The sequence below is a fragment of the Anser brachyrhynchus genome (assembly GCF_964034855.1).
Source record: "Anser brachyrhynchus genome assembly, chromosome: 1".
Classification (NCBI taxonomy): Eukaryota; Metazoa; Chordata; class Aves; order Anseriformes; family Anatidae; genus Anser; species Anser brachyrhynchus.
Genome location: NC_137694.1, coordinates 73,232,293 through 73,256,445, shown reverse-complemented (window position 1 = coordinate 73,256,445; position 24,153 = coordinate 73,232,293). Strand labels below are relative to the sequence as shown.

Here is a 24,153-nt window from a genome sequence, read left to right as displayed (position 1 = left end):
TCATAATCCTCACAGTTTCCTTTATATAATACTGTCAGAGAGTTTTGCTGCTTAAGGACTCTTTCACATAATTATAGCCTTTGCCCTAGGACAGTGGTGTTCTGGAGAACACAAGTACTTTCCCAGATCCATTCACCGCAACAATGAAGTTTTCTGAAAATACTCCTTAGACTAAAAAAGAAATCTCTTAATTGAATCCTTTTCCTTTAGTATTGATCATTTTTATTGACAGTTTAATTAGTTTCTGTCCTCAACCTTGCTACTTTAGCAATAATTTGACTCATTTACCAGAGTATCAGAAAGGGAAGAATATTAGAGTGAAAATAGAAGAAATAAAATGTAATTCATGTATCACACAACTTTCCCATTATTTTTTCCTGACTCATCTATAAAATTTACTTAAATTTACCTCAAACAAGGCAAACAAAAAAAATACGCACAGTTTTGAGACTTGCAAATATTTAAGAGTGGGGATGGGATAGGATGATTCAGGATATGATAATAAAATTAACTGAAAATAGCTAGCTATTTACATTCATGGAACACACTCCAATTAAAAGAAAAGGAACATCAGGATCTAAAAGATCAATCATAAACTAAATCACTAATAGACTGGGGAACTAAGATCAAAACTTATTCCCATCTTTGTGGTTCTTCATTAGGACATCTTGCCCTGCGTATCACATTGCTCTCAGTCAAATAAAAGATTAAATCCCATTTTTCAAATGGAACTTTCAGCAGAAGCAAATCAAATTTTAAAAAGTTCCACCACCCAGTGCGTAACGACGCTGAGTCACATCTACAAGAAAAGGCTCCTGTGGACTAAAATACCACAACCAAAGTAGCTGCCATCCCAAAGGGCTGCTCTCTCCCCTCCAGAAGTGTTTACTCATAAGGCAAAGACTACATATTCAAACCAAGAAGCGGCTTTGCATTACTACCCTTTACAACCCTAAGCATTAAAGACACCTTTACTTCAGGAAAAAAATGGAGAAAACCAGAAATCCACCCCTCCAATTAAAGAAGCAATGGCAGCTCAGAAGCTTCCAGAAGGTGTATGTAAAGAAATTTGAAGCAGGCCCACGAGGTTTACTTGCCCCGTGCCAAACCTTGCAACTCAACTCCTCCAACAACCTGCTGTTGCCATCCTTATCCACTCAGCCCCTATTACTCCACCAGCGCACCTACTGCTTTCTCCCCGTTAGGCCCCCAGAGCTAAACGTGGGCAAGCAGAGCAACCAAAACCTCTATACCTACACTGATGAAGCCTGGCTGCCCCCAATCCCTGCAGCCCACCACTACCTGCTCCATTAGGCCCAATGATGCAGTTGAACCTCATGAAGGGGCCGATAACCTGCTCCCCCCGCCAGGACTTGAAGTCCTTCATCACCAGCAGCTTGAGGTAGCCCATCCCTGCAGGGACACACACACACAGCCTGCAAACTGCCCACACACGATTTAAATAATAGGGGCTTTTTTAATCAGGTTATGTCCCGGGGCCAAGAGGGGCAGAAAAGCCCACGCCCCCTGACCCAGCCTCGCCCCTCAGCAGGCGTTGAGCAGCGCCGCCGTTAAAGGGCCCTATCAGCGGCCGCCATTAACGGGTGGGGCTTCGGTTCCCCTAGCGACCCGCTGTGTTGCTGCCGCCGCCTGTGCCTGGCGCCATGAGCGGCCTGGGGCTGGGTCGGGAGGCGCAGGAGGCGGCGGCGGTGGCGGCCGCCTTGGAGCGGCGACGGCAGCGGGAGCTGCAGCGGCAGAGCCGCGTCTTCAACGCGTGGCTCCGAACCATAGGGGTGAGGGTGAGGCCGAAGCACGGGGTGAGGGGAATCCGTGTCTGACCGCGCCAGGAGACGAACGCCCTTCAGTCTGTGGTGGCGAGAGCTTCGCCCTAGTGGGTTTTGTCTTCGGTCGGCTATGCTGCTTGCAATCTGAGTGTCAGGATGTTAAGTTGTACATTATAGCTGTTTAAATTCTGGATGCAAGAGCAGCTCCCTCACGAGGGGAGCGGAGGGGCAGGCGCTGAGCTCTGTTCTGGGGACAGCGACAGGACTCGATGGAACAGCATGGAGCTGGGACAGGGGAGGGTCAGGCTGGGTGTTAGGGAAAGGCTCTGCACCCAGAGGGTGGTCAGGCACTGGGACAGGCTCCCCAGGGTAGTGGTCACAGCACTGAGCCTGGTAGAGCTCAAGAAGCATTTGGACAATGCACTCAGACGTGTGGTCTGAGTTTTCAGGTGTTCTTTGGGGACCTGGGAGTTGGACTCAATGATCCTTGTGGGTTCCTTCCAACTCAGGATATTTTAAGAGCCCATGTAAGGGTTTACAACACTTAAATTATTTTTCCCACGATGTGGCCAAAGGCTCACGTTAAGATTCTGTGTGTGTCTGTGCAGGAAAGAAGAATGCCAAAAGGGAAAATAAAGTTTTGCTTGTAAGTTATTCTAGAGTACTCTGCTGATGCATACATACATCATGAGTAAATGCTGTAGCATTAATGGGTGCAGAACCAAATTTAGAACTGGTGGAAATAAATCCAATCTGCTAACTTCATTGCGCTGGTAGAGTTGCAGTGATTTGATCTAATTCCTCTCTAGTACTGAAACATGTTTCCTATGTCAGTGGAAGGATAAATTTACCTTATTTCTGTCAGCACCTTCGATTTATTCTTGTGACTTTTATGCAACAGTCACCTGCATGGTAAAGGAGCAGTTCCCACTTAACAAACTGGACAGGTTGTCCCCTTGACACAGCATCCTGACATGCCTGGTAGCCAGCACTACAAGTAAATGATAGGGGCTAATAACTTTTTTTTTTTTCCTCTGTAAGGCTTTTCTAGAGCCTTAAAAATTAAAAGTGAAATATGCTGACCTTCACTAGCTGAGAATTTGTATCACAGTGTAGTTTGTTGAGCAATACTTCTTTATACCATCTGAAGGTCTTTCCCAAATACTCTCCTGTAGAACTAACTTCTCGGACAGGTTTTGATAGATCCATTTACATGAGAAAATATCTAAAGTGAAAGAGGAATTGGAGGAATTCTGTACGTATTATCATGAATTTCATTCAGTATTCGTTGGCTGAACAATGACTGCTGACAGAAGGGATTGTTCCTGTGGTTTGAAATTAAGCCAAGTTCAAAACACAAGGAGTCAACGAAGCAGTCCAGAGATACTGTATTATCAGTATTTCCAGTGTGGCTTTCAATTCTTTGTTTTCTCATTCCCTTGCTAATTTAGCTGAGTGGCTGTCTATGACTCAATTAAAAGTCAAGGCAATGTTTGGCATAGATGCGAAAATATTTAAGTGGTGTGTGAGTAACTTAAAAATGTGGAAATAATACTGACTGGAAAGCAGAATGGGAACTGAGATATTTTTTCCTTGATTATTACAAGTTGCTTTCACTTCTGTATGTCTCCTCATCTGAGAAATGGAAAAGTAAGATACATTTCTCTTCATTTACAGGTTTAAGAATTTATCCTCAGTAAATGAGTAATTTTCTAAAAGAGTTCAGATGAATAGTTCTAATGAAAAATAGCACATTACTTTCCATTTGTATATGAACTGTTATGCATAAATCCAAGTATATGAGAAATCAACTGCTTCCAACTGTTCATAGTATGGAATTTATAATTTTAATCCCATTTGCATCTCTCAGTCTTAAAGTTGCTAATTTTTCAGCTAGACAGGTTACTGTTCCGGAATGCACAAGTTCAGTCTGTAGCTTTACGTGACTAGGAATGGTCCTTTTAGGGATGTATTCTCATCAAGTGAAATGTGTTCAAATGTGAGACAGCTGATAATGTAAATCTGAATTCAGACACACTGCTGAAAACATTGACTTACCTGTATTATTCCCAGTAACTGCTAATGGAGTTGAATTGAATTTCTGCTAGCAGTGTTTCCCATAGTTATATTGAAAGCTTGATTTATAAAATGAGACCTCTAAATGAGTTGATGTTTAAAGCCTACTACACTACATAAAATTACATTTTTAAAAATTACATTATTATTATTATTTGACAATGATATATTGTAGAATTCTTCATGGTTTAACGTTATTAGTTAATAAATTTGCCTCTCTGCCTGATTGGTGTAGGCAGTAAGGCTTTTACAGCATTAAAAATGTGTATTTTCACTTGTTATCTGTTAAGTCACTCTGTCTTGATCTGAATAGTTTTTAGGCAAGGACTATCAGAATACCAGGCTCTTTAATAATTGTATCATTGTTTTTTGATAAGGTTTTTAAATACATCAAGTGACTTGGCCAGTAAAAAAAGATAAAATAAAATCCTGATTTCTGCACATGAATTTGTCACTTCTGTCAACAAACATGACAATTCTTTTGGCTAAATAGGGTACACTGCCTTGCTCAGCAACTACTCTCCAGGGCTATCCTGGATATCCTTTACCATGTCAGCTCATTGTAGTTGTCTGGGTGTTTCTCAAGTGGCACCCAATGTTGCATTTTGGGGACTACATCAAGCCCCCGACATCCCTTCTCTCTCTGATACGACTGGAATATTATTGCTTCGCATTCCCCCTTAATTCTTCAATGTACTTTTAGGCAACCAACTGTATTTTTTTCAAATCCGAACTATTTCAACTTCTTGTCATCTTGACTGTCAAAATAATTACTATAACGGGGAATTATATACATACATAAGCTGCATTATACAGAATATACTTATATTAAATAAATGTACTGTTTTGCTCTGATTAGATAGACCTGTCAGTATTAAAACAAAGCAAGTAAGAATGTTGCTGTTCCCGGATTTTCCTTTATATGTATTAAATAGTGATGTATATTTATTCTGCTGGTAGCAAATTTTATCTAAAACAACTGTAAAGCAACATAGCTAAACAATACCTGCTTTTAATCCTTCAAACAGTATCTCCTACGGAGCTGTTTTATTTTGTTTTTCTTCATTTTAATAGGTTGATAAAGATGCATTGGATGCCCAAGTCAAGGATAGGAAAATTCAAGAAGCAGCTAAAAAAGCACGAAATGAAGAACTTGGTATACTTGTAGATAGTCTGATATTTCTATGAAGAGTTAAATGTAAACAGATTTGCCATCCATGTCTTTCAAGTACTCGTATTAATTTCCAAATAGAGTATTTCTCTTTGAATCTTGAATTTATCTATGTGTTTATAGGTGCGTGTGCAATTGTAGGCTTTTGTTTAAATTCAGGCATACAAACTGAATCCTCTGTGTATTTCTATTCATGTTTATACATTTACATTGATACAGTATGTGTTTCCCTCCGTATCCGGGGTAGGAGCTCACTTTCATATTGACATGATTAAACGGGTATATATTTCTGAATAGGTTGTAATCTACAATGTTTTCTTTTAATAAATGTAGACAAATAGCATTGTTTAGACACCTGAAGATACGGGTGGATTTAATGTCATAGTTATAGAAGTACTTACTATTGTCTCCTTTCACAAACGTATTTCGTTTGTAACATCAATAAGAAAATTTATTCCTAAAAAGCTGAAAGTATTTTATAAGCAAAGATTTCTAGAATTTCTAGTTTTTTCTAGTATAGTTCTTTGTAGATAAAATACATTTTCATAACGTATTAACTGTGGAATATATGTATTCTATTTATTCCTTTTCAAAGTTTGATTTTCCATCTTAAGTGATACATGTACGCTTCTAAGAGTTGTATTTCCATTGTGCTTTTTTTCTCTAGCTAATGAATTTAAGCAAAATGACAAGATCATGTGTATGTTAGAAGAAAGACAGAAATACGTTATCAGAAACATAAATAAGGCTGTCAGCGACTTTCAGAAGAATTTTCAGAAGCCAGAAACAAGACGTGAATTTGACTTGTCTGATCCCCAAGCCCTAAAGAAGGATAGACCTGCTCGACTTTCAGACAATGATCCTCGATGTACGGTATCTGGCTTGCAGAAGTTTATGGGTGAAGACTTAAACTATTCTCTTAGGATGAAATTTCAAAAGGAGCAGTTAAGAGAGTGGTCTCTTCAGCAACAGAGAGACTGGAAGAATGCACTAGCTGATAAAAAATTTTTAGGTAACAACAGAAAATAACAGGGTTTTTATCTGCTTTTTCTGAAATTCAGGTATATATGACATAACTGTGCATATTACATCAGATTCTGACATAGCAGTATTTTAGTGTATTCAATATTTAGGTTTCAAAAATACAGCAGTTTTTATGTTTCAACTTCTAATGTATTCAATATATCAATTCAGAAATTTGTATTTAATAACATGGTGATTTTATTATTACCTAGACTTCATTTCTGTTTTACACCTCAAATGAATTATCAGGGCATTCTGAAAAAACATCTGTAGTTTACATGCTAGATGATACTAGGACAAATTGACTAATCTTTGCTTTTCTACAGCATACAAAATAATTATTTTTCTTTTTCTTAGCCTGTCATGAAACGTTTTTTTTCAGTGCTTAACATACTTTTTTTTTTTCAGTTTAACTTTTTGTCTAGCTGTTAAGACAAGATTCATCACAAAATAAACTGATTTCATCAGTCACTGAAATTCCAAAATGGAAAGCTTCAGTGGTAGGATTTGGAAATAGTTGTGTAATTCAGTTTACTATAGCTGTAGTCCCACCCTTCCCAGTGGCTTAGTCATATGGCACATCATTTCCATAAAAACTGACTAAATTTCATTTTAATGTAATTTAGATGATCTTCATGACAAGAATAGGATTGAACTTGACCGAAAGACTATGGAGCAACAACGAACAGAAGAAGAAACCCATCGTGCTGTTTGTTCAGCTACTAAAGAATTCAACAGAAGCCAAGTAAATTTGTGTTGCTGGTCTTTGTTATTGCTGTTTGTTTCTTTTTCTTTTATTTTAAGGGTGGGTGAGGGGGAGAGACAAAGGGAAAGTCAGATAACCGGTGTACAAGTACAATGAGTAGTGATGTTTTCACAGAGGTTTCCTAGAAGCTGACTTTCAATGTCGATTCAGAAGACATGATTTATTCACTTCTTTGTCCTCTGCAAGGATCTAGCTATCTTCTGTCTAGTTATCTGCTATCAAAATTCTACCTTCTGGTTCTCAGCTTGCTGACTAGCAGGCAGCCACAACTCCCCAGTCTTTCTGGGACTTCTAGTCTGTAAAGTGGGCTACAACAAAAGCCTTTCATGCTTTCCTTCTGGTTTTATCTCAGTCATCTGATAATTTTAGCTCTCTGCCTGCTTTTCTTTTTGCTTGAATGGAAATGTTACTACCAGTAGCTTTTAGTCTTTATTGCTTACATTAGTGCCCTGAGAGTGTTGTTTTTAGTACTTCCTTGATATGTGTACCTGTGTCTCTTGGTTGTTTTCGAAGCATGCTTTGGAACTTACTGAAACATAACAAAAACCTTTCTCTGTCAAGACAATTGATGATAGAATCATAGAATATGAGGGAATGGCAAAAAGCTGCAGCAGGGGAGGTTCAGACTGGACATTAGGAAAAATTTCTTTATCATGAAAATGGTCAGACCCTGGAACAGGCTTCATAGACAGTTGTTTGATGCCCCAGGCCTGTCAGTGCTCAAGAGGCATTTAGGTAATACCCTTATTAATAATAGGCTTTAACTTTTTCTTAGCCCTGAAGTGGTTAGGACTACATGGTCAGTGGTCAGTGGACTGGATGATCTTTGAAGATCTCTTCCAACTGAACTATTCTATTCTAGTCTATCTTAGTACCATTATCTGTCACGGTCCAGTTCTTCATCTTACCATAGAGATTCTCTTACTGCATTCAGCTTCTACGTACAGCTCAAAGGGCTAGTTGGACACTATTACTTTGGTTAGACTATATTTGGTCTGAATTAACTTCATTTAGTCACATCAAAATAAGGCACATTTACATTACCTACATAAAGTATGGCATTTGGGGATTAAAGAATATAAGTATACATGCCTTTGTGTAAGTGTTGCTTGAGCCCTTCATGGCATATCATGATTTTATATATATATGTATACACACACACACATATATATATGTGTGTATGTATATATATGTGTGTGTATGTATATATAGCTAGACCGAGGTAATTAAAAGAGGTTTTACTGCTTTGAATCAGGACTACTGAATAGTATTTTACATCAGTAGCCTCAAAAGTACATGAAGTGGGTGGTGCACTTAGGTTTACAGTAGTATCCAAAATAATTGTTGTCATATCCATTTGTTTCATGTAATAGTTCCTGAATTTGTGACAGAGCTAGGGAAATGGAGTGGAATGGGCAGAAGTTTGCGTGTGGTGTGATTTTTTTTTGATTTTTTTTTTTTAAAGTTTAGGCTTTTACATTATACTTTGCTTTTGTTCATATTAAATGTAGATGAAGACATGTTCTTTGGTTCTTTTTTTGTTCATTTGTTGTTTTGTTTTTCCAAATAAGGTTATAATAATGGAGATAGGGGCAACAATCTCTATTTAGTTGGTTTTTACTGTCCCTTGCTATGTTGTACAGATCGGAGTTGTCTCTATCTCTTTTTCTTTCCTTCTGAGGTAGGTAATTGTTTACTTTTTTTTTTTTAGTACCATGGCACACTTTTCAGCTTTTTGGTGTTTCTTTTTTTTTTTCTTCTCAAAATAGTTGAGAACAGCTGTTCATTTTCCCTAAAATGGTGTGCTGACACAATTGCTGCTTTTCTTTTTTAAACATGCAAGCCAGAAGTTTCAGGTTGCCAGGCCTCTGTTTTTCTATTTCTTTGTTTATTAAAGAAAGCTGTGTTACAGAGGGATTTTCTATACATCTTTTTCCTGAGAGAGAAAACGAGGGCATGCAGCCTGAGAATGAATTTTACAGAAGGAATAACTACGTCTGACCTCAAATATATTGATCAGCAGCCTCCATCAGTTCTAGTGTTCTGAGTAGCCAGTTTGAAGCCCTTCACCACTTGAGGGTGTGGTCTCATACTGCATATAATTTGCTCTGCCTGTGGGTGACTTCCAAAACAAGAACCCCTTTTCCTGTTACCAAAGCTGCATGCACTTGTTTCAGCTGTCTCTTGCAGTGGATCTAATGGTCATGAAGCTTCAGGATGTGTTGGATCATTTCTCAAAACTCACAGAAAACAAACTTGGGTCTAGAATATGTGACTGCTAGATCCGACTTAGGAGTGAGTGCACAGTCTGAGGTGGTGCAAAACCACTCTGTAAGGCAATTATTGATTACTGTAATTTGGATCAAGTGTAATATGACAATGCATCCTGAGAGAGGATGAAATGCCCTAGAATTTGGCTTTTGATCAATCATTATCTCCGTGCACATCATCTGTAGTCTTTAAGGTTGCTGGTATCTGTAGGGAAATTTTAAAAAGGGACAGGGGAAGGAATGGGGCAAAAAAACCCACAAGTCATGTACTCCAGGATTTTTTTTCCTTTGTTATTTGTCTAGTCAATAAGTAAAGAATCTTAGCATCTGACTGAAAATAGGGTATCTCAGTTTAGTAAAGCCTGTCTTCATGAGTGAATTTGATGTGCTGCCCCCTGTGACAGTGGTTCAGCTTCCTATGCTTACAGCACTACTGTTAACAGTGACTTTATTGCTGACAAGCTAATTGCTAATGATTCATTTTATTCTGGAATTAATCAGCAGAACAATGAATTGATAGTATATCTGGTACCATTTTTCTCGGCACTGAAGGATCCTGTACTGTGAACAATTTAATTGTGTGTTATGGCTATAAGATTAATGCTACCTTTCCTCTCAGATTTTCTCTCACAATAAGCATGTGTTTACCAGAAATGCCAATGGTGCTTTTGTCCTTGATATAACTATTACTATAAGCTTAAACTGTCAGTTATTCCTGCTGACATCATTCATACATAAGTAGTAAACACTTCAATTTGGAAAGCAAGGGAGCAGGAATTAAAACTACTTTGAGTTCTGACTAGAGTATATATTTACAATTCTTTTGACACGTGATTGTGCAAGAATAAAATTATGCTGTGGAATCACAAAGAGATTTCTCTCTAAGAACAAGAAGACTTGGGAATGCCCAGTTTAGCATTGCAGTGATAGATATACTGATTGTGCTCCTGAAATCAGACAGTCCTCTTACTTTGACACAGGACTTGAATCTTTTCCAAGATGTTTTGGAGATTATGCTAAGAAAATAAGAGGACATGATAACAGAGGATATTTAGTTACCTCATATTTATAGACTTCTAAATAGTCTTGCAGACTTCATATAGACAGAATTTATTCCTGGGAACATCACAACAGCTCAACAGTTTTCCTGACAATGTTGTTATGCACATTTGAAGGGTAGGATGGAATTATTCTGGTTCCTTATTCACTTGACATTACTAACACATCCAGAGCCAGTAGCCACTTCAGAGAAATACCTATTCAGGCTTTGAGTAAATAATGTATTTATGTTTACCATGGAACCTTTATTTACTTATTTATTTACCTGAAATTAAGTATTTGTGTGCCTGAACACAGAAGAATGGTAGATCTCTTTTTAAGCATTCTATGAAGTGTCTTTTATCACTCACATCCTATTCTTGGTATTCAGTGTCTAGAACAATCAGTGTTTCTACATTTTTACCATATCTTCGTGCGTGAGGAAACATATTGCATGTACTTGCTAAGCAGAAGCTCCCAGCTTGAATGTGCTGGGTGTGCAGTTCTCTACTATGACATAAGTATCTGCGTAATACAGCCAAAGGAATTGCATTATTCATCTATACTTCTTTCGCAGGTTCCTAACACCCTGGATAGGTCGCTCTGGTCATTTGTGAGCTTTGTGACTTGTGATAAGGACTTCAGAAGCTGTGGTGCGTTTCTTTAGCGCTGTGTTGGCAGCAGTTAGTTGCTTGTGCACTCAGAACTTGGCATTATTCTAAGCACGTGAACTCTTGGCCTTGCAGTGCTTCTATGGAAATTTCTTTTGGTTTATGACTTGAATCTACAGAGTGGAAGCGTTATAGTAGTAGAGAAGATACCCTATGAATGTTGGACCACAAATTAAAATAGATGAAAGAGCATGTATATGCGCATCTGTTTTTTTGTTTTTGTTTTTCATGCTACACCAATGAATTACATTTTGTTGGGGATTTGACTTGATGGAAAATGTATCAGATTTTACCCAGTTTATTTCTTTTGCAATGTCATAAATTTATTTTTTTTTTTGTAGTGCTACATGCATGGCTATGCACAGAGCTAGGAGTTTCTTCCACTAAGATTCCAGGCAGCTTAGAAAATGTTAGGCTCTACCCCTTATTGAGAAGGTTAGGATTACAAGGATTTTGGATCTGTTGCTAGATCACAGTGGAATTACATTAATAAAGTGCTCTAAATAAAAATCAGACATTTAAAGCTTCAATAAGTCTTCATCATAGTCTAGTATTTATTTATATGGGGTCCATCCAAAATGACTTTTGGTTAAGTGTAATTTACTTTGGAGCGTTTTCAGAACTAACAATAAATGCTCAATTTGTAGTATCAATAAACTAAAATTACATACCAAGATATACTGGTGTATATCATGATGTTGAAAAATGTCATAACATTAAAAATCTTTGGTGTTCTTGTTTTCTTTTTTTCTTGGTAATTACAATCTTCCCTTCAAATTGTTATTGACTCTCCTGGAGAAAAAGAAAACTTCAGTGAAATACGTTTGGATTAAAAAATTGCTTAAGCTTCTGCTAAAAATTATACTAACTTCTGTGAGATTAATAAGTGACATTTAGTTTCTAATTTATTATTCCATGTTGTGATGGCAGAGCTGGTAACAGCTAGATCTCAAGTTACATTTTGGCACTTGAAGTTTGGTTTGCTTCATTTTATTATTTTTTTTTTCATTTGTTTAAATGTAGACTTTTCTTATTCTAGTGTTCAGTCTTAAAAATACTTATCAGCCATCTAATAAATAAAAGTTTTCATAGTCTAAGTTAAATTGAAGCTTAACTAATTTATCATTCAAGAAAAATAGAATTCATCTTCTATTAGTTTGTTTGCACATGAAATACTTTTTGTTATTTTAATAGAAACCATAAGGCTGTTTTCAGACATAGTACCATATCCTAGATCGATAAATTCTTAGTATTGTTTGCTATTTCTTCTTCTGTCCAGTCTCTGATGGGTCATTGTCTATGTTTGCCTGTATCAAATAAAAGCCACCATTTGATATTCTACAGGCCTGATACTTGGGAGAACCGCTGTCATACAAACTTAAAGTCCATAAATACAAACGTAGGGATAAATCCAGCCAGGTTAGCAGTCTCCTCTAGTGGTGGGATGAGTCTCTGTGGTTGCTGAGTTAGGATTCTTCTCCGTAACGTTTGCAAAGGAACAGATTCCCACATTTGGGTATAGATAGGCCTGTCATTCTCTGTTGTTGATAACTTCTAGTTATTTTGCCTCCCATTTTTCACCTTTTCACTTTCAAAGTGAATATTTTCAAGCCAGTGATTTTAAACAAGAGTATGAAACAGTCTTGGACAAAATAGAGAGATGGGTATTAGTCTGTTGCAGTCGAGATAAATGTGCAAAGCTGCATATGCAAGAGACAGGTCTGACAGCCTGTGCTCTGTTCCCTTGCCAGAAGAAGATATGTTAACATTAAAGAAATGTATACCATTTAGATTTTCAATTTTTTAGCCAGTAGGGCCGTGATCATAATATTCACATGTGATGCTGTTGATAACTGTATGCAAGTTGAAAAGAAAACTATTATGATGTGCTAACTTTATTGTATCCCTTTAGTTAATATTTTTTCTTGGAAAAACTATTAGTCCTCTCCTTCTGTTGCCTTCAGGCTGCTGAACTAGCTGAGAGAAAGAAGCTGGAAAAACATCAAAAAATGAAAGATGACATGGATGAGATTTCCAGCCTCCTTCAGGGAGACTTACTTTCTGAAAACCCTGAGCAAGCCACCAGTTCCTTTGGTAGGCATCGTGTGATTACGGATCGGTGGAAGGGAATGAATCAGGATCAGCTGATGGCAATCCGTTCATCTCAACAGCAACAAGTTCTGGAGAAGCTGGTATTTAAGCTTATGTGCATATTCTGTATTCTTGGTTATGATAGCGTTATAAGCGATATGTGTAGAAGAAAATACATTTGTTTACTATGCACATCCCCTTTTGAGACTGAAATTCAGAACAATGGAAAAATCAGAGATACTTTAATCATTTAAACTTAACACAATGTCTCTAAAGCAGTTGGGAAATGGCAGGGAGCAGCAAGAGTGGACTGGGAAGTAGGTTGCTGTGGAGCCTAGGGCTGGGGAATCTTGGGGCATCGTCCGTGGTGGCCCAGCAGGGGAGCAAGGTTCTGCACAGCCGGAAGGCCAGGCTTCACAGTGCTTGGTTTAGGACTTGAGACAGTATGAGCTGCCTGCAAGGGATGAGCAGGTATGGTCTGCTCCGTAGGGGAAAAGGAGCCAGGAGCTGAGGATGACAGCAGAACAGGCTGTAGCAGAGCCTTATGGACAAGTTTACTTGAGCAAGGCAAAGAGAGTAGGTTCAGTGAAGCTACTTGTGCATATTTCATAGTCTTAGATGTTTCTGAATGCAGTAGACCTTCCTTTCTACCATCCTGCACAACTATGAGTCACACTTTGGGATGGGGTTACAATAGAAAACCAGGAACGGTGAGAAGGTTTTCGCAGGCCTGGTTTCTTGAATCAGTGTGCTGTAATGTCAGACACAAAGTGTGGAAGTGATGGTATAACAGAGAGATGGCAGAGAAGAAAATGGTTTGCATCTATCATCTGGTGTTGATGGCTCAGTTATTGCACTGAGTCAGCAATATTATAAGCCATACTGATCATACTAACTTCTGAACTCAGGAAGTTCTGTTAACTCCTGCCAACAACTTCTTTAAAGAAAGAAAAGTCCATTGTGCTGATCTTGGTTTGGGGAGAGCTAATGTGTTGGAGAGAAACAGTAGTCTACTGATGAACTTACTGACACTATTGTATTTTTGCCAGGCAGCAGGCCTAAATTTCTTACCTTGTGCAGAGGTAGGAGTCTGTCTTGCTTGCTGGAAAAAAATGGCTTCCTAATCTGAAGTATTTTACTTCTGCCTAGTGCATGGGCTCCTACCTCATTTGGAAGTGTGTATTTTTTTTCCTCCCTATTTCGAGCGCTACTCCTAACATTCAGTAAAGACAAGCAAGTTTGTTGTTGGAGTGAATTTACCAATAAAACATTATATAGACTTTTTCATCTTTGAGTAAACACAAAACGAAACTCTTCTTTTCCCTCCTGTAGAGACTAAAAGAGGAAGAACGCAGAAGAGATGCTGAATGGGATAGGCAAAGTATACAGGCTGCAAGAGCACAGTTGATTTTAGAGCGGCATCAACAACGACAGAGTTGGGAACGCTGCCGAGCTCTGGATAGCATAAATGCAGAGCTATCCCAGGAGCAAAAATCAAAGTAAGTGCCAAAAGTGTTTTCTTCTTTTCGAATAAAACTGTTAATAACACAATTGCTTCAAAGAGCTTTTCTGGTTTAATTTTGTTGTTTTTCTAATAAACTTACTGCAAATTTATACTTTTTAAAAAGTCAACAGTTCAGCTTAAGAAAGTTTTTCAGAACTGTTGAAAAAACCCCTCAGAGTGTAGGTTATGATGGTTACTGACTTGCATATATGGAATAATAGCTGGAATTCTTAAGCATTCCACTGACAACATTAAGTTCATATCAATAACAAAGTAGCAAATAAATACAGTTGGACAGTAAATTATATTATTGCTTCTGAAACAATATGTGTTTCTTTAATTTACCTTAGTTTTCTGAAACAATAAGGGTAGGTATCAACTGCCTTCAATAAGAACTGCTAGTTTCTGATACGTCAGGGCTAACAGCACATGAAGCTTTTCCATTATGTATGACAAAACTAGGTAATTCTTTAGCTAACCAGGGGACATGTTGTGTACGTGTTTCTGCTGTGCTGAGAAAGTGGGAAGATAATATGTGAAGGAAAACCAACAATCAAGCCAAATGATTCAGTGTTCTAATCTTCCAGTCTGATTTTTTTTTTCTTCTCCTTTTCCATGAATGCATGCATGCATCTTGCAAAAGAATATCCAGTACCTGGAGCTTTCTTGTTATACAAGCAAAACATTCTGAATTGTGTTAATTTAGTTTTTCACTGTGAGACTTTTGGAAGGTTATTTTAGGATGAGAAATAAAATCTGCTCTATCGAGATATGATATACATTTTGAAGATAGAGATAGACTTACGTTTAATTCCATTTCTAATAATTCTGGATTTTATGAGCATTTCTGAGTTTATACTTTACATCTTTGTTTCTCTTCTACATAATGAGAAAACATATCCTAACTGCATATTTTGTTTTTGTTTATTGCTAGGAACATTTATCTTAAAGAAGAAGAATATTCAAATGTCCCAACAAGCCAGTACTTTGCACAGTTTAATACAACCAGTCGATGACATCCTAGATGCATCAATCTGAAATACATAGAAGTATGTAGACTTATTAAATTTTTTTAACTGAGTAGTCCTTCTTCGTGTTGCTGCTGCTGCTCATTATTTTTATGTATTGTCTATGCTGCTTAAACAGTGCACTTGAACTAGAGGACAGCCTGTTAGGCTACATTTGTGCTAGGAAGAGGAAAACACTAATAAGTTTTAAACATTATTGTTTTTCTAAAAAGTTCTAGTTGATTCTGTAGTTAGGTTGTTTGACCATTGTGTCTGAGGCTTAATTGTAATACTTGCTATATCTATGTGTTTAGAAATCAATTTCTGGAAAGAAATCACAATTTAAAATGTAATGTTACTTGAGGCAGCTTGGTCAGAGAGAATGGTGCCTGACATAAATCATATAGATCACAGGTGACAGAAACTTAGCCACATTCTGTGGGAGGGAAGAAAGATGGCTTAGGTAGAAAGTTGTAGGGCTTTTTTTGTTCTGTTTTTTAAATTGGAAAAAAAAAAAAAAGAAATGAGGAAGAAACGGACATGGTGATCAGAAGTGCAGAGGATAAGGTGATCCTGAATAGCAGAAACAAGAAGAAAAAATGTGTATATTTACCTAGGTGATCATAGCAGTGAGGCATGTCACAGAAATGTAATGAATTACAGTAAGTGGGAGAAAGTATTTCTACATACACCATCCCTCATTAGATATAATGGAGAAAACTAAATGGCAATGTGCTTGTAAGGGAAAATGTAGGGAGAGCTTAAAGATGTGATGAAAGGGGGGGGGGAAGTAGGCATGCACCAAACAAAACCAAGGAGTAAAAGTTCTCTGTGTGTAGGGTAATTCATGGAAACAGTTTGTTTGCCTTATGGTTAAAGAATTGACTTACCGATTGAAGAGCCAGGCACTGGTATTTGAAAAACGGGGAAGTGAAACACATGGGAAGAATATATGGAGATGCAAGGTAAGTAACTACATAAGATAAATGGATATGCAAATATCCAAAAAAACGAAATCCATGAGGGAAAGAGATGATATGCAAAAGACTGGAAAGAGAGTTGGAAGTCAATGATCTAAAGTAGCAGGAAGAATGAAAGACAGACAGATATTCAGATAAACATTTAAGACCTTTAAGAGATTGTGTGTTCTAAATAAAAATAGAGGCTGTTTATGAGAGTTAGTCTTGAAATAAGTATGTGTAGTTTGCAAGAATCTGGGATGTAAACTTGGGGTAGAAGCATCCTGATGATATTGGCACAGAGTCCACTGATTCTTCTTTGTATCAAGATAAGTGATAACTTCAAATTCTGGTGAAACAGGTTGAAGATGACTCCAGCATGCTAATTAGGAAAGATGTTTAAAGAAACTGAGGCAGAGATAAACTTTAATCTGTGAAAATACTGAAGAAAGCAAGGTTCTCAAGGTAGATAGCATTAGAAGGATTTTGAGGTGTTAAAGGAAGCATTCCTTGAAAGGACTGTACTCAAACAGGTCTGTTTGCTTAGCTGAAATTGTGGCCCCATGGGATCAAGCTAATACGACTATTTACTGTTTCGAATCATGTAATAACGGAAGTTGGGAAAAGTCTGTTATGTTCAATCCCACCAGGTAAAGAGGTGAAAGAAAATCAACTAAGTATAACATGAAAATGAGTAAAGAAATGTCTCAGTACACAATAACCCGTAGCAAGAAGAAATGTCCTCATGTTAGTTTATTAAAACAACTGAAACTAATTGTGATATAGATAGAAACGAGACAGAAAAGGAGTGTGGCTAGAAAACAGGAACTGAAAATGTGCTATTCAGGAAAGTTGGTAGATAAATCTGAGGGGGAACACACTGCACTGTTAATGATGAGATTGACTTAATTAAAAAGGGATGGTGTGTTCAAGAGATGCTAATATGACAGCATTTGAAAATTCATTTGTCAGGCTGGGTTTCAGACATGGCTGGCTATCCTTGTATTATTATCAAGTACTGTAGTGTATTAAGTTATCAAAATAGGGATTTGATCTGGTTGTCTTAAAATACAAAGACCACCAAATGGGGTGGGAGGACAAAACAAGAGCTTTCATTTAACTGAAGTTTTTTCTTGATCTGTGTCAAATATTTCAGGCTCTGACTCTTTTTTTTTTCTTCCTTTTTTCCCCCCCTTACTTAAGTTTTAGTTACCTGACAGAAAAATGAATAAAGAAGCATTGAAAAGTTCATGATGTTGTTGTCTTCATTTGTTCAACTTCTGTGAGTAGGTGTCTACACCCTTTACGACCGTAAAAAGTATTTACCTACTGGCTTTCTTGAAAGATCTTTGAAGTTAGTTTGAAACTTTTGAAAACTAGTTGAAGTTACAAAAATGATGCACTTCTCAGTTTTACTGTGCATAGGCCTTTACATAGAAATTCAAGTAAGAGGACAATTCAATAATTGGGTAGGATCAGACATCCTTAAATTTCCCAGCAAACTTTTAGTATCATCAATCATATTTGCAAGAAAAAATATGCTGCATTCAGAATACAAAAAGTTAAATTTATTTTAGATCTTAAAAAGAAGAGGCACAATTGAATTGTAGAGAACATGCTTAATGTGAAGTAATTAATAATTGCTGATATTTTATACAAATTTGCTTGATTTTTACCAAAGTGAAACACATTTTCAGTTGGCTTATCTCACCTGAGTAAGTGATAGTAAAGTGTCAAAGTACTGTAATACCTTAACTTGTGTGGCTGTATGACAAGATGTTGACTGTTGTATTCAGCCATTAGCTGAAGGCTTTAAAAGTGCTTTTGAAATGTCATTCTCATAGTTTTTACTGCTGAATATTGAAAGAAATAGACAAGGTGTATTAAAAGAGCATTAATTAATTGTAGGAACTGTTTGATAATGTTTGTTGATTTCCATTACTGAGACCATCTTTTCTTTTGATATTTATAGATATTTATTAGAAATACAGCAGTGTAAAAGACAGTATCTTCCATATGAGGATATAGATAGCTAGTTGAACTAAGTTTAATAAATAAATTAAAAAAAAAAAAATCACAGCTGTTGGAAGTAGAGGGCTAGCAACCACCTTGGTTTTTTTGTTGTTGTTTTTTTTTTTACTTTTTAAAAACACCCGAGTACTAAATAAGACATTCCTAACACTGTTCAGTTCCTATTATTGTCCTTACGACTAGCCTATTTAATTAGATGCTGGTACTACAGAATCATCCACATGTTTAAACTGTCTTCATGGAGCATCACTGAAGTAATTAGGGTAAGGAGTAGGCACTAGGATTTAATTTCAGGGAGGAAAATGGTGATTAGTTCCTGTCATGTTTACATTTGTATTTAAAATTTTTCTTGTATCACAGTTTTCTGCACTACTGATACTTTAAATTAATAATCTGGGAAAATGTATGTGTTTAAAGCTTAGAAAACAATTTACAATGGTTGAATTGAGTCCAATATTTTGTTTTTTTCTTCAGATTTTTGTACGCTGATATTTTTAATAATATCATACAACGTATGCACAAAAGTTTTTCTCTTACTCTTCAGTAGTCCTCAGTGGAATAAGTTACATGTTACAGGCATTTTATTACTAAACTTTAAATTTCTTTGGATGTCGATACTATGTTATAGGTTAACTTTTTTTTTTTCCTTCTTTGAAGGGGTCACTAACATGAGATTGATCTTTGTGTAGAGACTTCTTTTTCTTTCTTTTGGAAAAAAAATATTCTAACACTATTAAATTTATGGATGTTGGTGCAAGCAGAATTTGCGCAGCTTATACTGCCAGGACTAGATTATTCCCTGTCTGGTCTAGTTGTTCTCTCATCTACTTTAGAATCATAGAATGGCTGGGTTGGGGGGTATGTTAAAGATCATCTAGTTCCAACTCCTATTCCTGAGTTATGTCTGTGGTATCGTTTTAACAATATCTACTTGCTTTTAATTTTCCAAGGTTATACTTTTATAACATTGGCATTAAGCATTGTAATGAACATCACGTATAACAATGTTGATATTTAATTTCTGTGCTGCAAAGGCAAGTATTAAATTTAACATGCAGGTCACTCTCTATGCCTTGTAATACAGTTTTGCTCATTGTGAAATACTTACTCTATTTGCATTTAGTTTTGCTATAAACAAGATTAATGTAGTAAAGAAAAAAGTTGGATCTACAGATGAACATAAACATGCAGGTAAAAAGGTGAAGTGGTATTGATAGAATATACATGCAAAGTGTCCATGATTTTGTTGAGCTGAATAAGGGTGATTATTTTCAGGAAAAGAAAACAGAAATAACGTTGTCTCTCCGTGCTGCGGGGACTTCCTCTGTCCTAAATCTCAAGTGAAGATCAGACCCAAGCAAATTCTCACTATAGAAGATTCTCATGGCAATCAATGTCTTGAATCAGTTCAAAGCTCTTTAGTGTCTATGTACTGGTGGTCTTCTGATTTAGACATTTCAATTTTTTACCAGCGTAGTTTGGTTGGAACAGCCCTTAGTATGGATAGAGTTACGGTATACTAATAGTGCATTATGCCAATATAGTATAATTGCTTAAATACACAGGATTATGCTGTCTTGGTATATGTGTGCTTAACAGATGGTATAAAGCTACTATTGTGAAACATTTAATGTTGTTGATTTCAAATCTGTGTTACAGCAGTGCAAACACTGCACATAGACCCATTTATGTATTGATCAATTTACCTTTTTAATAGTACTTATAAATTGGATTGGTATAAATCTTTTTGTGTTTCATTGCAACATGAGCTAGCTAATTATATGTAAACAAAGTGTATTTTTCAGTGTATCTGGCTATTTGTAATGTAGTGCAAAATACACAGTTACAGCTTTGAAATGATAGGAAAGAGCAAATAAGTGTTTGAAATTCTGTTTATGTCTACCTTTCTTCCATTTCCCAAAAGGACTAAGAAATGCAGCAGAACAAGCATCCACTAAGCAATCATCCTCTCTGATGGCAGGAATATTAGATTCCAGCCAGCTTCCAGCAAGATTTCGCAGGGACATCCAAAGCCAGAGGTTATGTCATTACATCTAGTAATTGTGATAGCAGTCTTGCACTTCTTGAATCCACATAAATTTAGCATCTAGGATGTCTTGTTGCTGACTCAGCACCTTTTTCAGTTTGTTTTTGAACCTGACATCTTCTAGCTTCATTTCATGCTTGATAATTTTTTTTTGTCAAAATACAGGAAACAGCTCTTCATCTTTCTAAAGTATTATCTACATTTTTTTAAGATCCCTGCTATATCACAGTTTAACTTTCCCTTTTTCAAGGCCGAAGAATCCCTAGTTTTTTCAGTTATTCCTCTTTAAAAGGCTATCCCATGGATTTCTCAGTCCTTGTTTCCCGTTACTGTACTTTTTCAAATTTTACAACATAGCGTTTTTGAAATGTGGGGTCAGAAGATTGTGTCAGTGACATTTTCTGTTTTATTCCCTATTTTCCGTAGTAGTTCCTAACCTCTCTTTTGTTTTCTTGTCCATTGTTGATCACTGAGAAGCATTTTCATAGAACTCTATTCTGTAACTCAGAGGTCTTTTTCTCAGGGATAGTGGCTAGTTCAAGGCCACCAAAATTAATATATTTTTGGTTTTGTTGCTTTCCTCTCTCCTCCCACGTTCCCCTATATGTCAGTTAAGAGTTCTTTGTAGTGAAGTTCACCTACCATTTTGTCTCCCCATCACTCAGTATCACTATAAACATAAATGAAACAAACAAAAAAACCTCCTCTTAAACTGTCCACTGACATCAGAACATTTTCTTCCAAGAATGCAGGATTTTTTCAGTTTTGTCCATTAATTAAAAGTTCAAGAAAAAGTAACTCTGCTGTTTTATTTGCTATTTTACATGAATATTTGGCTGAGGTACTAAGCTGTGATAATGTAGTATCATCTCTTTCTCTAGTTTATAAAACCCAGAAAAAGATTCTAATAGTCTTTCAGGTATTAGTAGGGTTAGGATCAGAATAGGCAAGGTTCAACTCTTTTTTTTGGTCAACCTAGTATCACAATTTAGTTCAATTAAACATGACAGTAAATGAAGGTTAGCTTCAAAGTAAGATGTAATACTTCTATTAACATTAATGTGTTTGCATAGCATAGGAAAGATGTTTAAAGTGTATCACCTACCGAAGAAAAACATGTTGAGAAACAAATCATGGTTTTCATTCAAAAGAAGTCCAAACAGAACACCAAAAATCCACAGGAGTAAACAGACTTATGAAATAATTTCTTAGTGTTATCAAATTTGATAACAAATTTGATGCCTCACTAAACTTTTTCATCAGTATTTTTCATCTATTGACTTGAGTAAAATTAACCGCTGAATTGAACCAATCAGAATTAAGCATATTACACTAGTAAATTTATTATTTCATTGGGTAAAATAAATTCTCTTTATATCATCACAGGTAATTAATTTCTGCACAAACAGAAGAAATGTCTCCTGATAGACTGCAAACATTCATGTGTGAAGTCGGTATACTAATACAGATTTGCAAGAGTTCACTTTTCAGTATTGGCTAATTGCTGCTGTTATTTTGGCAAGTTGCATAAACAAGTGGTGAAGACTGAAGATAGTGACATTAAAGAAGGTTCAACTCTTGTTAACGTAGCCATTTCAAATACTGAAGATTTATTACAGAAAGTGAAAAAGTAACAATTATATGACCTTCTATTCTGTTTCATATTTGTGTGAGGATCATGAGGTTGTTTGTTTTTCAAAAGAAAGTAGAGTACAGTCTCATATCCAGTTTTTGGCTCCTTGTGTTAAACTGAAGGTAGCATTTAGTATGCAATTCAATTCACAAAGGCCATTAGCCTCAAAATTTGGCAATGCAGAAACCTATTTTATATTAATCGCACATTTGATTAACTAATCAAGGCAAACATTATTCATAGTCAAGCAGGTGTATTGATTTTGATATTGGAAAAAAAAAATCAGGTTTTGAATGGATAATCTAAATTTACTTGCTTTTCCTGGTTTTCCAACTGTAAGGACAAAGTTGAGTTTAATTTGCAGCTTTTAGTTTAGAAATGTTGGTAGTACTTTCTTCTTATCTACTGTTACTTTAGTAATGTTAATAAACAAATAAAAGCACTTAATGGGGGAAGCCAAGTCAGTTCTGCTTTTCCTACTTTAATTGTGCTGTTCTTTATTTACTGTTTTTTACTTTAATTATACTGTTCTTTATTCTTTCACATACCTGACACTTATTTCCTGAGAATACTGTGTTTGTTCCCAGCCCTCTAATAAAATAAAAATGTACTTCAAATTCTTCAAGCAAGGAAATATTCTATATGAATTAGGGATAAATTTAGTGTTAAGTCTGTTCCAGTAAACTTTGTGTGTTAGTTGCAACATCGTATGATTGAAATATTAATGGAGTGAAACACTTCTCAAATGGCAGCACACAGAACCAGGAGAAATTAACTATCTAGTGGACATTCTACTCACAAGCTGAAAATATAAAGGAAGTATGAAGTGTGATCAGTATTATATATATATTTTTTGAAAACAGAGATTTATTTATATAGGAAACTGTTCAATGTTTAAGGGTTGTTTTAGGTTATTTTTTTATTAATTTCAACTACGTTATCACTATTCTGTAAGTTTCTGTTGTTAAAGACATTTTTGTATCTTTTTCTGCATGAATGTGAATAATTTTCTGTAGGACTTAAGCATACTTTCTGTTGGTTTAAGTATTTCTTAAAAGATACTGTGTTCTTTTCTTTTAAGCTTTGTTACAAGAGCTATTAAGTGTGACTGCTCTGGGCAGGCAGATGCCTTACTGATTGTATTTATTACCTGCATTTTACAGAGTTAGCTTCAGAAAGCTATTCATTACTGCAGTTTAAAACAATGGTTCTTCTTGATTAACTACCAGCCAGGAGGATTGATTAAAATGTATGCAAGAGACTCGTCATGAAAAGTGAGTGCCATAATATAGGTATGTCCCTGTTCTAGAAAAATATACATTAGATACTTTACTGGTAAATAGAGAGTGAAGTATTTGCATAAGAATTTGATAGTCAGGAGAGGAGGACATTGTTATCTGAAGTTTCCTTTCTATGGATGCTCGAACTCACAGATGCTTAGCAAAATTACAGTGAACTTTGACCCTGACAAATCTAATTCCTGTGCCTTCATATTAGCAATCCTAATTCTTCACAGAAGAAACCACAAAAATTTTGTCTGTAGAAGAAACCACAGAAAATAAACAGCTGCCACTAGACGTCATAGTAGAAATAGCACAATTGCAGTTAGCACAGCAAAAAAATCTTAAGTTAAACTCCAACGACTAATAGCCCTCTTCTTTCTATCCTTAGAGAAGTTGAATAGGCATTGCTTGAAGTAATTATTTTGTAATAATACTTGATCTAATGTAATTATGACATTTTTCAATAAAAAAGGAGAATGCAAGTATTGAGGATCCTGATGCATTTTTATACGAGCTTGAAACAAAGCAGCAGTCCAATATGTGCTCTGGCTTTCCCAAGAGAATATTTCCTGTCATTGTGGTGGTGCTTGAAATATGTTTTAAAAAGAAAGACTACTGTAAGTACTAGCTATCTATTTGTGAGCCAGTATATAAAAATGAAAATTACTCAGCTTTAAGCTTTATTAAATTTTCTGATTTTTGTTCCATCAATACATCTTAGTTCATACTACATCCTTAACTGAAAATTCTAGAAAGGAAGTTATGATTGGGAAATAATGCATATGCGGGAGAAATTGAC

The 24,153-nt window shown here is 36.1% G+C and overlaps 2 protein-coding genes across 15 annotated transcripts in view; one reads left to right on the top strand and one right to left on the bottom strand.

Annotated features, from left to right (window-relative positions):
• The window catches only part of SMC1B (structural maintenance of chromosomes 1B), a 39,204-nt gene extending 37,655 nt beyond the window's left edge, over positions 1–1,549 (bottom strand). For 7 of the 8 annotated variants that reach the window (XM_080555896.1, XM_080555899.1, XM_080555898.1 and 4 more), the window contains exon 1: positions 1,300–1,549. In XM_080555896.1, the coding sequence (XP_080412022.1) occupies positions 1,300–1,411 (112 nt within the window). In that variant the 5' untranslated portion in view covers positions 1,412–1,549. The remainder of the gene's footprint in view (positions 1–1,299) is intronic. The other variant, XM_080555897.1, reaches the window with a different exon arrangement.
• RIBC2 (RIB43A domain with coiled-coils 2) lies at positions 1,523–23,836 on the top strand. 7 transcript variants are annotated; one of them, XR_013939543.1, is made up of 10 exons: positions 1,523–1,793; positions 4,935–5,016; positions 5,699–6,043; positions 6,681–6,799; positions 12,764–12,991; positions 14,223–14,389; positions 15,329–15,443; positions 17,564–17,642; positions 20,316–20,430; positions 21,825–23,836. XR_013939543.1 is itself a non-coding variant. In XM_080556038.1 (8 exons), the coding sequence occupies exons 1-7, from the start codon at positions 1,665–1,667 to the stop codon at positions 15,408–15,410; spliced, it is 1,152 nt and encodes a 383-aa protein (XP_080412164.1). In that variant the 5' UTR covers positions 1,524–1,664; the 3' UTR covers positions 15,411–15,443; positions 21,825–23,836. The 7 variants fall into 7 exon arrangements, 1 of the variants encoding a protein (XP_080412164.1); XR_013939542.1 differs by lacking the exon at positions 20,316–20,430; XR_013939544.1 differs by having other exon boundaries at positions 17,564–20,430.
• Positions 23,837–24,153: the final 317 nt, after the last annotated feature.